Source organism: Squalius cephalus (genome assembly GCF_949319135.1).
Source record: "Squalius cephalus genome assembly, chromosome: 23".
In the NCBI taxonomy this organism is placed as follows: domain Eukaryota; kingdom Metazoa; phylum Chordata; class Actinopteri; order Cypriniformes; family Leuciscidae; genus Squalius; species Squalius cephalus.
This window is the reverse complement of record NC_137144.1, coordinates 15799509-15814614: the sequence shown is the minus strand read 5'-3', so window position 1 is coordinate 15814614 and position 15106 is coordinate 15799509. Positions and strand designations below refer to the sequence as shown.

Sequence of the window (15106 nt, the reverse complement as noted above, 5' to 3'; positions counted from 1 at the left end):
GGCTCATGGCTGGATAGTGCATACTAGTATTGGTGGTACTATAAATATTAACATGTGTTTTAAAGATATTGCCAGAATAATCAACACACAACACCTTCCCACATTAAGCAAACTGTAATCTCCATACAGGTCCATTAACACTAATGATGCTAAATTGTTATTAAGAATAGTCAGCAGATATTCAAAAACATTAAATCAAATTATAGAGCATTAATTTACAATATCAGTATACAAAATATCAGAGTATAGTTTAATATACTTTCAAACACACTGTATAATGTATATTAATATGAATCAGCGTAAACGACTTGAACCCGTTGCGAAATCTGCGCGAGGAAATCTTTCGCCCTCGCGTTAAATTCACGATTGCATATTCGCCAAACACTGGTAATATTTGACAGCACCTGTAGTGAATCTGCATTTTATAGTTTTTTTTAAAATATATATATATATATATCTGTCGGAAGAATGAAAACAGTTCCATACATGGTTGCAGTAAAAGAACATCTCTTTTATTCATATCAAACTCATTCTCATGTCTGATTTCATACACGCAAACAATCATTGAAATCATCCCAGCATCTCGTTCATTCTTTGCTGAAGTCATTCGCAGGTTTCTTTAAAAAAAAACACAACGCTTTACCTTTTCATAGGTCTTAAATCAATAAATATTGCATATTTCACTCTTTTTGGTGAGGACTAATCTTACACAAGGCACTTCAGAACGTTACCTGTCTTGTCGTAATAGAACTGCTATAAATGCTAGCAACACACAATATTAGTTAAATGAGACCAACCAAAGTGTACAAAATATAAATGTTTCAATTTATAAAGGGCAGTAGAAAATCTTTTGTATAAATACAAAAATACAAATACACTTCTCCAATAGACAGATCTGAATGTGTGGGTTATAGTGTTAAACGCACACTACGTCCATTGTATAGACGCCAAATATAAGGCTGTGCTTTGTCTAGTGCAGTTAAGAAGAGGCACTCTTCGATAGGTTCTCGTTCTGACGCTTTACAAACGCTGCATTCAACTCTTCAGTGCTGATACATTCAGAATTTGGACGTTTTAAAGATAATAGTCTTGAAAACAAGTTATGAGAAGTGATAAAATGGCAGTGGGAGTTAAACAAATTCAGTAAGCTTAAAGCTGTAACAGCTGAAATGGTTAGTGGGTGCAATGCTGTTAAGCCAATCAGTAACGTATTGCATATAAGAATATGTGGATCTCATAAAAAGCATCTCTAGGTCAAACTTAACCCCATTATCAAAAGGAAATTATAATTTTGCATAAAGAAATTAAACATAGTTACATTTTTCACATTATAGTAATGACGGGATTTATAACTAAATAAGATAATTTTTCAAATTATAATAATTAATTTTGACAATGACAATTCATTCAAAAGTATTTCTTTATGCAAAATGTAATATCTTATGTCTGTCTACCTTTTGATAATGAGATGATCTATGACCCAGACATGATTAGTTTCATCCTTGCAGACTGATGAATTTGTTCAGAAACAAAAATGACATTTGTAAATTACGTTGGCCAATTTTTTGCTATTCTTACCCTCACAAACACACACGTGGAGTCTTTTCACACCTGAGATTTTATAAATTGCTGCTCTGGTCCATACAACTTAAAGCTGCCGTAGGCGAGCGTCACCTGACCATGTCTGCTTACAGTATCATCACACTCTCAGTCCTGTTTTATGATTTAACCAGCTTGAAACCCTGGCCCGTATCAAGCACCGCAGGCGGGAACCATGTGAGTTTGATCCTTCGGAGCAGCCGAACACAGTAGCCGCAAACCCAAAACAGGTTCAACCCGCCGCACCAGTGGGCGAGCTGAACCACAGGGTAAGTCAAGCGAGGGAAGTAGAGTCTCCAGTGCCTGGTGACGTCGCTATCAGAGGGCAGGTGAAGCTTGTAGTCACTCCAGAGTCTGGAGATGCCATAGGCAGCTCGGACGGACCGCCCACGATTGGACCACCGAACAATGCTGTCAGGGTTGCAGTTAAAGTCGACCCACTGGCAGGTGAAGTCCCCGAGCTGAGGCGTGTCCTGGATCTCCAGGTCTGTGGGGCTAGAGAGCACTGCCCCTTGAACCGCAACATAAAGTCCCTCGATTTTCTGCACCTCCTTCACCCAGGGGAGTGAGTTGTCGGTGTCGAGAATAATGATTAGGCGGGAACAGGATCCGGCGTTCTTCTCCCTCCAAAGCTGCACAATCTCATCTAGACGCAAAACGTCGCCACCTGATTAAATAAAAAGGGGGGATAAATGTCTTTGCGATGTCATCAGAGTTTGGCTGTACTCCATATGCATATTATCTTTTTGAATGTATATGTTATGTAAATAGTATGCAAATTTTACTAATAATTGAGTTAATGTCAAATCAACATCCACATCATATTTCTCAACAAAATCCAAATAAAATAACATGATCTGTGTGTGTATACATATATAAATATATATATATACATACATATACATATATACATATATATATATATATATATATATATATATATATATATATATATATATATATATATATACATACATACATATACATATATATACATACATATATATATATATACATACATATATATATATATATATACATACATATATATATATATATATATATATGTATGTATATATATATATATATATATGTATGTATATATATGTATATGTATGTATGTATATATATATATATATATACACATTTACTATATATATATACACATTTACTATATATATATATATACATTTATAAATGTGTATATATATATATATAGTAAATGTGTATATATATAGTAAATGTATATATATATATATATATATATATATATATATATATAGTAAATGTGTGTATATATAGTAAGTGTGTATATATATATATCATCCATACACAATTAAGCTAATTTTCTTCAATTGTTATTGCTGTAACAGAAAATAATTTATTCTTTCCTGTAATTTAAAAAAATATATATATTTTTGTTTAAATTGCTAAATGTTTATACATCTTGGTTATATTTGCTGTGATACCTTTCATTAATTCTGATTCTAATATATACATATAAGAAAGTTGTTTCCTCAAGTTATTCCTAAGTTATTTTCATTACTATAATACCGTACCTTTAAAAAACATAAGGATAGGTTAGTGATTTTTTTTTCTAAAATTAGCATAAATTAAAGATATAAAAATAAAATATAATTAATTTTCAAATACACTAATATTAATAATTTTTAAAAAGTATTATAGTAATGAGAATTGAAGGAAAATACATTTATTTCTTAAATGTTAAATGGTCAATATTAGATTTAATTTTCAAAAAAAAAAAAAATTGGACTATAGGTGAATGTTCTTGAGTAAGAACTTGTGAGATTCACCCAGATGTCTGTTCCTACAGGTAAAAAGTGATTGTCCCACCTGCTAGAGCCCACTCTCCACTGCGGTGGGTGTGGCCACTGTAATAGAGCACGTAGGTGTCGTGTCGTGGGCCATCAGTCGTGTGCGCCTCCATGAATATGCGGAGCTTGGCTTGCAGGGCCTCCAGACTCAAGCCGCTCGTGGAGTAATCACAACCGTAGGTCTCGATCATGTGATGAGAGAAGAAGCGTTGCACGTTGTTCAGCATCCCCGTGGATCGCAAGTTGAGCTCCTGCACATGCGCCGGGGGCAGGAGTGTGGGCTGACCATCTGGGCTGAGAGAGAGAGAGAGGACGAGGTAAAACACTGACCCTCTGTGCGAGTTACTGAGTAATCAAGTAGCAGAAGAATTCGAGTTACTGAGATGTCAGTGTGCATTTGGCCAGTACCTGCAATAGTTGGTAGGAATCACCACAGCATAACCGACACAGGTTCCACCAAGACTGTTTCCCAGCTCATGGAAGAGGCCGTGGGCTAGTGATTCAAGAGGCAGGACCAGCAGAAACAAGGCGATAAACAGACTGTTGGACGGCTGTAGGAGGGGGGACAAAAGTACATTTAAGACTTCCAAAGAAAATCAACGTTCTTATTTTAAGGCAGATATTTTGACAAAGCAAACTTACAAAATGTTTTGCAGTATGATGCACTAAGAGCCACTGAATATATGCCTGAATGTCTACTGAAATGGGTTAATGACACAATGCCCTTTTTTTCTAGATCTATTAATTTATTCAAAATACAAATCAAAAGAATTTGTATATTTTAATACTTTTATTCAGCAATGATGCATTAAATTGGTTAAAAGTCATAAGATTTCTATTTTCAGCAGAAATATTTTCAACATTGTCAATAATAATAACGGTAAATGTTTCTTGAGCAGAAAATCTATATTTTGAATGATTTCTGAAGGATCACGTGACACTGAAGACTGGAGTAATGATGCTGAAAATTCAGCTTTGCATCACAGGAATAAATTACATTATTAAATATTTTAAATTAGAAAACAGTAATTTTAAATTGTAACAATTTTTCACAATATTACTGTTTTTTTCTGCATTATTTCTAATAGACTCTTACAAGATAAGCTTGTTTTTAGTTTCTGAAATAAAATGTATTTTTTTAGTTACAAATGACTTTGATTCCAAAATTAAAAAGTAGTTTTGCTAAATCTTCTATTTCTTAGAAATATAATATATATTTAACAAAATTGCATTACCACTTATTAATAATTGATTCTCTTGTAGACTCTTATAGACCAATGTCATGTGGTGTGACTTGTCACTTTCAAAAAGAATGTATGATAATAATTTATAAATGATGATATTTAAATAATAATAAATAAAAATTATATGTACCGTAAAATATTTTTAAAACTTTATTGAAAGTAACTAGCTTCACTCACATGCATTCAAGGTGTAAGGAAAATATGTTATTACTTTTTTAGAGGCATTATATGAAATGTTTTTAATATAATTTTCAAGAGACGTTAAAAACACACATATGAAACCAACATGAATTCAAAAAGATTTTCACAGCAAATATTACCTGCCAGCCCAGAGCCCCCAGTATGATGGTGGACATCAGGCTGAAGAGCACCAGGCGTTTAGAGATGAGGCAGAAGTGTCGCATCCCCTTAGACGCCATAACCCTGTCCAGTTCTCCAGCCTCTGATGTGTGCATCATGCACATCCTCTGACAGTCACTCAGCTTACTGTGAAAACCCCACAGCGTGACGAGGAACACCAGGTGGCAGATGATCCAGAAAATAGTGAATGCTGAGAGACCCGGGATGAGCAGGTACCACCGATCCAGATCTCTCATCTTCAGGGCGGCAATGACCAGAAACATCACCTCCACGACAACCAGAGGAAGAAGAGTTAAGCGTCTCCACAGGCCTCTCCTTGTCAGGAGTGGTGACCAGCGTTCGGTGACCGAAAGCCCACTGAAGTAGACGTCAAGGAACGGGTCGCAGACGAGGCGGCTGAAGAAGCAAGACAAGGCGAAGGGGTTGGTGAACATTCCTAAAGTCTCCTCGAAGAAGAATGCAGCGATCCCAGAGAAGCAGATCAGGTTTAGGAAGGCCAAGAAGGACTTCATGCGCAAGTCCACGATTACAGCGGCCAAAGCGAGTGTCAGGACTACAAGGCTTATAGATTTGTTGCCGACTAGGGTCGTGCTGGCCACAGCGAAGCCTGTGAGCTCCAGAGCTTCCCTTGAGGTGAGGAAAGCGGGTTGATGTCGAGTATAACCGCACATTCTTTCAACCAAAGCCCAAAGGATTCGTATAACCATGCTCGCTATTAACATACAGTTGGCCACCTGTTCCTTGATATCGAGCTCTTTGGACGGGACACTGATGAAGCACAGTAAACCCAGAAGGAAACCAAACCACAGATGCAACAGAAAGAGGCTGACGCTCTCCATGCCGAAATAATAGTGGAGAATGCAGGCAATCCCAAGAACAAAGAGGCCCAAAATAAAAATGACCAAGATGATAGTGTCTGCGGTTTTCTCCCATTGTACATAAATCCCCAGGCAAATGGCCACTAGGGAGCTCAGACTGGACAGATAACCGAGGTAACGGATGGATGACCATGTGCTGACCCCTTTGTTGGCTTCATCCAGCTGGGTCATCGCAGCGTAAAGGAAGTGGCTCAAGCAATACTTGAGCAGCTTGCACATCGCTGCAGAGTTAAAACTCGCACAACAACAGAAAAATTAGCGTCGCGAGTGACGTAAGTTATACGTCACAATGGCAAAATATTATTAGTGGCATTACCATTCATCAGAAAGGATGTAAGAACATGTTGTGGTGTGGATTTGAGGTACTAAATCGAGACATTTTAGCGCAAACATCAGAACAGCATTTACAATAAAACAGTGGATTGTCAATATCCACCTGTTACTGCTGAATTAACCGAGCTATTCAACTCAAGGTCATGTTATGATGACTAAAATTAAGACGTGAAATAGATGTGAAAATGTTAAACTGGTTTAAGGCTATAAAATAAAATAAATATAAGAGCTGAAGAGTTTTAATGTGCTGTCAGTCTGATTTAGGCGAGCAGATTCCAGTCTATTTACCGGCATCAGAAAGTTGCCTGAATGTGTTGTTTCTCTACATGAGGAGAGTAGCAGCGATTAAATCAAAGCTAAAGAAATACGACAGCAGATATTCAAATCATTGGTTATTGTTGTTAGCAGAAAAACAACTGAAACTGGTAATTTGTCGCAAAATATCCTCGAACCATCGTCAAAACTTCACCCAGTGTCCGCCATATTTGCACATTGGTCTTAAGCCGCTACGGAATCCCTGAAAGGACAAAAGTGTCCATCATCCTCGCTGTGAAACGAGGGTGAATCAAGTATCACGTGATTCTTCGAACATAATTCTGGTATGCTGATTTGCTGCTCAAGAAACATTTTTTATTATTAATTAATGTTGATATCAGTTTTGCTTTATCATTTTTTGAAAAATATGATACTTTTCAGGATTCTCTGATAAAAAAATAGAAAGAACACCATTTATTTGAAATTAACAATCTCTTGTACTTGTCTTTTCTGCCACTTTTGATCAATTTAATGCAACCTTGCAGAGTAAAAGTATGATTTTTTTTATTCTTTTTTTGTAAAATCTTACTGACATCAAACGTTTGAGCTGTAATGTAACTAATTTGATACAAATGGATTTTTGAGAACTGGAATGAAATCGCACTACAATAGATCTATATTTAAAATGTATTCTGTCAGAAATTAAATGCATATGATCCTACATGAATAGCTGTAAAGTATTTAAAGCAACCTGCTATAGGCAAATGAGAGACACGAGAGAGAAGGCAACAAAAACCTTTATTTAAAAAAGATGAATGACAATAGTTCTCACAAACAGCCCATTCCTGTGGGAGTCAACCATCTTAACACTGATAAAGAAATTCAATCATGCAAACAGTGGATTAAAGCCTGGGGAAGACAAATATGTTTGATATGTGAATGTTTGAACACACCACCAACTAAACATTATAGTACAAAGATTTTTTTTTTTTTTCAATAGTTTTAAAATATTTTTCTCAGACTTATAAATCAAGTACAGACTGAAGAATACCTTTAAATGCTATTGCTAATAGGGCAGTATTTTTAGTAATTTAGCCAAGAGCTGGTTAATTCGCGTAAAGTATGTACTGTAACTGTTTATTGTGGGACAGAAAATTAGCTTACTTTCAAATGACAATCAGTAGCTTGTTCTTGCATCCATTCTATATAATCACAAATGCAAAAATACAATTTGGGTTTGAAGGCACCTTGAGGAGGATTTTTTTTTTTTCTGATACCCTGAAAGATCACATACTGAATTCATTCAACGTTTCAAATCTTTCCACTTATACTTGGCACCCCTACAACACATTTAAAGTGCCCAAAACCAAAACCTCACATAGATACTTCAACAGAACCCCAATGTACATCTCATCACACACTCTTTCAGAAGTGAAGACTCATCAGCATATTCTCATATCATCAGGTTAACCAATCGCTAACCACATTAATACAATAGAAAACAGTGCCTAATATTAGTTACTCAATATAACTACCAGGTTATAGTGATATGGGGCATTTCTGACCGTTTATGATTATGAACGTATTGCTATTCTAATGAAGTGCTGATGCCAATCTCGATATTTTGCCAACCCTGTGGAGGGTGTAATCGAAAACGTGCAAATATGTGCTTGGACATTTAATATAGTGTTTTTAAGAACCTGGAGTGAATAAAAAAGCTGCAAATTCTGCAATTACAAACACAGGAGCTAAAAACATCCAGTGATACGCAACAATCTTTTGATAGTACTTCAAATAAACTGTTTGTGAAACATTTGGCAAAGTCCTTTCCAAACTTTTGTACCTTAAAAGTTGTATTTCATAATTGAAAGTGGGAAGCTAAAATAAAATACTGAAGAACTCAATTAGATATACACCAGATTACAATACAGAAAGTAGATTTAAAGCAACTGAAGGTTTCGAGAGTAAACAGTTAAGAGTAAACAATCATCCTACTCAAAGTCACATTATGGCAAAATGCACAAAACTCTAATCTGTTCCACACTACATACTACTGACAAGTAATTGGATAGTACTGGTTATAATAGCGGTTTGATCGCAAGATTAGAAACATGTTACCACAACACATGCATCCAATCTGGTCACCTGTAAGATTGTTTGTTCTGAAAATCTACGACTACTTCGCTAGATTTGTACCTTGTTGAAGCGAGAAATCCACATTCACAGTTACAACGTCACAACCAAACACGCACAAGTTCTGCAGACACTTAAAATGCTACAAATATCATTGATAAAGGCTATTCCAAAAAGTTGGTTGAACAGATGGCTGAAATCTCCATCTAAAATGTCCAGTGGAAACTTGCTGAGAATCAAACCATTAAAGGGTTAGTTCACAATTTTTTTTTTTGTCATTTACTCACCATCATGTTTTTCCAAACCTATATGACTTCCGTTACTTTAATGTTAAAGAACTGTTTTTGTCTTTACAATAAAAGTCAATGGGGTCCAAAACAACATTGTTTTGGACCCCATTGACATTCATTGTGTGGACATAATAACATTATGGCATTTTTCTAAAAATCTATTTTACAGTAGACAGAAAGTCATGGGTTTGGAACAAAATGAGAATGAGTATTTTCTATTTTGCCAGAACTATCCCTTCAAGAAATACAACTGAAAAAGAATAACACAGTATAGTAACTCCGGCCAAAAGGTATGACACCGGGGATAACTACGCCTAAGTTGTAACTTACTGTATGCTAGCTCGTAAAGGTTTGTCTAGTTGACAGTCATTCTGAGTGAGAAAACAGCCAAAGTGGGTGAGCTAAATCTTCTGCTACTGTTACAAAACCAAATCACTTTTATTTCTAAGTTAAGATTGTTTAGTGTGTATATTTGTGTTCAAAGGGATGTCTTGCACGCTCTTAAAAATCAACGCCCACTTAAACGTCCTCATTCACTCTGTGCAAAATTTTTGCTGCTTAGAAAGGGGTCGAGTACACAAACAGCAGAGCAATTTTGGCAGCATGATGGTAAGGTACTAAATATCAAGAGGGGCAGTAAACAAGTTCAGCTCTGGAGCAAAATGGGGTCTTCCAGCTCGTGGAAGGGCGCCGAGCTGCTCTGGCTCTCGCCCGAGTCCGAATCGTATGGCGTGTCCGGCAATTCCGCGAAGCTACACGCCAACATGTCGTCCTCGAAGTCAGAGCGCGGAGGCTCGTAGCAATCGGTGAATCCCTCCTCATCGATCGTGTTAAAGTCCTGCGGGATGTAAAGCATCTCCGGGTAGTTGCGGCTGACCAGGTCGCTGCTGGTGGTGGACGACACCTTGCGGAAAGCAATCAGGTGCATGTGGGAGAACTTGACGTATTTGTAGCGCTTGAAGCCCAGAGACTCCACCGCAACTCGCCAGCTGCGCATCATAAGGGCATGCCGGCCCTGGTGGGAGGAGTCAGGGGTGATGATGAGGAGGAGGCCGTTCAAGGTCAGAAGTTCATGCGCTTTCTTGCAGCAGAGCCAGCGCTGATAGGGTGAAGGGAAGTAGGAGAGAAGCAGGGAGAAGACTACCACGTGAAACAGCTGGGCAGGTAAAGCGTCGATGGGGCCGCGCAGATGCCGCAGGAAGGCATCCAAGGCGTCGCTGGCCAGTTGCAGAGGCTGCTGCAGCTGCAGGTTAAGAAAGTCGCATTTGTAGACACTCTGTAGCCATAAAAAGGACAAATGGGGAAAGAAGAATCAGAACATTTCACTTTACTATGCAGGACAGGTAAAATTAGTATAAGGATCAATGGCAAATAAGAGTGTCCAAGATGAAAAATCTTTTACAAATCTAGTAAACAGTAAGTTGTTAGAAACCTACTCTTCATATACATGTTGGATTTAAAAAATAAAATTTCTGATGTACTACATATGAAGAACAAATGGATTTGCAACGGTCGCTCTATCTGGCTGCATCCAGTATAGATACGGTGGAAGAAAACAACCGTAAAGAAAACGTAATTTAACCAATCATTTAATCACTAAACTTTAAGTTAGGGTAGATGCCATATTTAATTTGATGAGAAGAAATCTGTTAGACAGACTTAAAATTTTTTAAAAAGAGGTCTATAGTCTCGTATAGCTTCAAGGAACACAAACCTCTACTGCTGGCACAATGTCGATACCGACAGTCAGAAACTCATCAAACTTCAGGAAGGGATTGAAACAGCTGCCCACATCCAACAGTCGTATCCTCCCAAGCTGGAACATTGAGCGGTTACTAAGCATAAATAAAAAGCTGATTTAGTCAATGAGCTTGTTGCCATGTGGAAAATCTTTGTGGATTTGCAGTGATAAAGTTGTCATTCTAGAGCACCTTGGAGAGGACGATTCTGGTAGAGAGTTTGCAGATGTGTTACTGTCAGCTGTGGCATGCTTAGTGCTCTTCTCATCCTTCTCCAGCACTCGCCTCATCCCTCCATCCTGGAAGTACTCCTGACAAACACTGGCAAGAGAGATTTAACAACAATAGGGCTTTTCATACTGCATTTAACCCCGGGTTATCGTCATTCTAAACCTCGCTTTGTAATTTAGTGTCGCTTTTTACCCAGGGTTAGCGCCGATTTTGCTTGTGTTAACCCTGCATTGCTGTGTCAAACGTGTACAGTGTGAAGTGATGTAGTGTTAGGGGCTGTTCACGTCACGTCTAAAAATGCTTGGAAAACACCGGACGCGCCGCTTTCTACTTCTCTCCAAAGTGCTCGGGATGTCTCAACAACTATGAACCATGATGACAAGGAAGTTTCAGCAAATAAATGGATAGACTTCCAGGACAGAAAATCCCTTGCAGAAGAGAGAAAAAACGTGTTTGGGTGTTCTTCCATCTTGCCTGAGCTTTCAATGATGTTACGGAAAGGGTGAAGCTGATTGGTTGGTTCTTGTCACATGACTTGCGGTGCACTTGCGGCATTCTTAAAAGTTCGCTGAGGCGTAGACGTGCCTGGTAAATCGAGCGTGTCGCCACTTTTAAAATAACTAACTTAAAACGCAAAGGACGCGACGTGAACGACCCTTTAGAATGTTACAACTAGATGCTTAGCAACCGACAACCAAAATGTCAAAAAAACGCAGCTTGTTGTAAAAACAGTCGTTTCAATTTTCGATAGTAAAATGTCAAATAGTGACGGAAAACACGTCAATTGTAGTGGAGACAGTTTCATTCTCACCTTATTACAAAAAGTTCTGGAAAAACGTTTGAAAAAAGTCGGCAATAGGCTATATAATATGAGGATGCGTAAAACAAGTCGCATTCTGCATTCATCCAATCAAAGACACTGACACCGCAAATATGCAAATAAGGATGTTAACTCAGGGTTTAGGAATGTTAAGTGTGAAACGTCACCTTATGAAAACCCAGTATTCATTGTTAACCCCGGGTAAATTCTGAGCAATGTGAAACATGTAGCAAGATAACCCAGGATTCCGTTAAACCAGGGTTAAGAATGACCCAGGGTTAACCATTTCAAATGTGAAAAGCCCTAAAAAGTACCAAATCGGTTTCTAAACAATAACCATCAACAGCCGTACCTGCGGCACCACTCGATGCGTCCCTCGCCCTCGCATTTATTCGCCCAGTGGTTGTCGGCCAGGTTCTTCATGGCCATGGCATACTCGCTGAGAGTCTGCTCGTCTTCACAATGCTCGCGCCATATTTTCTCGAAGTCTCCCACTGCATTCAAAGAGACAAAACAGAGGAGTGTACGGTCATGCCACAGGGTTGATAGTTCTGCACAACGTAATTAGTGTAAACTTTCTTACAAAGCCTACTTTCTGAAGTCAGCTGATGTCAGTGGTCTCTCTAAACCCTAGCCTCCAGCGGCTCGCAAAACACTGTCCGGTTTCTTCAACAACTCAGTTAAGCTCCATCACCAAGCTCAAAAGTACCGTATCATCAAAGTGTTTGTGCTGATTCACACACAGTTCGAAAACTTGCTGATAATGTCGATGACACCAGAAGGCAACCACTACCCTAAAAGACTGCTTTGGAGGGAAAGAACTGACAAAAAGTGAGCTGTCCCATGACAGAGTGGAAAATACAGGCCTTATCAGATTTACAGAGAATAAGACAACAAGGGAAGAGACAGCAGCGTCGTTACATATGAATACTGCTGTACAATGCCAAGAAGACCAGATCACGCCTTCCTTATTAACCCATCACGGGGTCTAGTGAATAGACTACTGTGTGTGGGATTTATAGCGCTGCTCATCCCTCTCGGGGGAAACCGAGGAAGATTCGATAAAAAAAACTCAACAACACATTTAAAGTCAGATAGTATAAAGGTGGTGGTACGCTACTTCAGGTTCTGCTTCCTGTGGAACTGATTGCAGGCAAAAATATAACATTTCATAATCTCCTCCTACTCTTTACTACGTCATAACCTGATGATGGTTATGATAATCTTTTTGAATGATGCTCATTGAAGCATAAGACAGGATTTTCTACATGAAATGTAACAACATCCTCACAATCGATTACTTCTGGTCTATCAATACAAAGACTAATACATTTCTCAAGGTAATATTTTCACAGAAACGTGCATTAGTTTTTAGGGAGTAAGCCTTGGCTAGAAAACATAGGAGGCACTTTCCACGAATTGGGTACAAATATAGCCTGAAAGATAGCATTTATTTTATGGAATTTTTTTATCGTCAGTGATAGGAGGTGCTTAAAGGGATAGTTCACCCAAAAATGTAAATTCTGTCCTCATTTGCTCACCCTCATGATGTTCCAAACCTGTCTGACTTTCTTTCTTCCGTGGAACATAAAAGAAGATATTTTGAGAAATGTCTCAGCATTTTTTGTGGCCATTCAAATGGAAGTCAATAGTAACAAACATTCAGAATATCGTTTGTTCCACAGAAAAAAAGAAAGTCATTCAGGTTTTGAACAACAATTTTATTTTTTGGGTGAACCATCCCTTTAATCTTCAGAAACCCTCTTGGGAGGCCAAACTATATATTTTTAATTTTATTAAAAATTTTTTGCAATGTTTACAAACCTGTTACAGAAACTTTGATGTCAAAATATGAGTAATACTGACATTTTCTTGCGATAAACATTAAATAGCAAAGAAGGGTCGCAAATTTATACATGCCAACCGAGGGGAAAAGCTAGATTATGCAACTAAAAAAACTACTTTAAAAAATCCAGATTTACACCACAAGTACTCATGACAACAGTGGCATTGTCACACTGAAACCGAAATTAACAACAGGTACAACAGATCTAACTCTCCCTAACTGCAATTCATCTGTTGCTACCTGGCCCATACAGTTAACTGCAATTTTTTTTGTTTAGTTATTGTACATGTAATGTTTTCATCCTTTAATCAAGTGTTAAACGTTTTTCTTAAAACCCCATGCTATTTAAACTTATTAAGCCTGTTTATACCTTCCCCAGCAGACAGACACGCTAAAAATAGGTCAAGTGTCCATTATCTATCATAAGTGCATTAAATCATAATAAAAATAGTACATTGATAAATAATTGACAGGGAAGAGATTAAAGCTTTTAGAGAGGCAAACTTTTCTCTTTCCCTTTTCTCCCCGAAGGAGGATTAAAAGTTGTTTATGCTTTCAAACACAGTCATCATATCAATGAAGTGCAAAACAGGAACAGATGAACGACCCTGCACAATTTTGCTGACTAGTCTAACGTCGTGCTACAGACAGACAGACAGACAGACAGACAGAACCTGTTTCAATACCTAACGTCCTGCCTACCTAAACAGTATTATTTACGGGCGTTCAAGAACGTTCTATTCGAATGTTTTCAAAATGCTGTCTATGTATGTAGCTCACTAGGTTTTCAGACACAGCCAAAAATAAGCCATGTATAAAATCAGTTCATGTCAACAGGGATGCAACACAAGTTTAAAATAAAAATAACGTTTTTGCTCTAATAAACGTTTTTGTAATCCAGGCGTTTAAATATCCGCGTCTCTGCTCAGGCCAGACTACAGAAACTGATCTAGGCTAGGCTACACAGCTACGCATCTAATTCTCAGCCAATACCTTCAATGTATTTCCTGCGGAGTTTTCTGTGCACGCTCTTCACCAACCCCGACAGCTTCTCCTGCTCCTGCTTCCTGGACTGCAGCCCCGTCGGGACAGAGCCGGGGTGGTATTCGGAGAGATCCAGGTCTGTCTCAGCGCTGCTCCGCAGGTCCATAGTACAGCACTGAGTCTACCGGCGCACCGGCTCCGTCAGTCCGTCAGCGCACACGCACACGCCGCAACAACGCGAACGTGACGGAAGCGGAAGTTCACGGCCAATCTGTGAACGCTAAAATGAAACGCCTCTGTGCTCCGAAAGGTTGATGAAAGTTGAAAGATGAATGTGATTATCAATAACAATTATATTATTATATTTTTTATTTTAAAAGATTTTTATAAATATTATAAAAAATAAATAAATAAATAAATAAATAAATAAATAAATAAATAAATAAATAAATAAATAAATATATATATATGAAGAGTTCAGATGCAAAAGCCTCTAAGTGCCATCTGAAATTTTCTTCTAGAATGATCATTTTTATGAAGCTCGTATATTTAAGTTCAG

At 37.9% G+C, this 15106-nt stretch overlaps 2 protein-coding genes across 2 annotated transcripts; both read right to left on the bottom strand.

The window, feature by feature from the left end:
* Positions 1-490: 490 nt before the first annotated feature.
* On the bottom strand, positions 491-6748 carry tmem168b (transmembrane protein 168b). The gene is made up of 4 exons (XM_079858829.1): positions 4999-6748; positions 3843-3985; positions 3454-3728; positions 491-2266 (listed from the first exon to the last, which is right to left on the bottom strand). Exons 1-4 carry the CDS (start codon positions 6133-6135, stop codon positions 1719-1721), a joined length of 2103 nt encoding a protein of 700 aa, XP_079714955.1. The 5' UTR covers positions 6136-6748; the 3' UTR covers positions 491-1718.
* A 538-nt stretch (positions 6749-7286) lies between these two features.
* On the bottom strand, positions 7287-14799 carry samtor (S-adenosylmethionine sensor upstream of mTORC1). Its single transcript, XM_079858719.1, has 5 exons — positions 14557-14799; positions 12070-12211; positions 10859-10987; positions 10642-10762; positions 7287-10203 (listed from the first exon to the last, which is right to left on the bottom strand). Exons 1-5 carry the CDS (start codon positions 14711-14713, stop codon positions 9574-9576), a joined length of 1179 nt encoding a protein of 392 aa, XP_079714845.1. The 5' UTR covers positions 14714-14799; the 3' UTR covers positions 7287-9573.
* Between the last annotated feature and the right edge of the window lie 307 nt (positions 14800-15106).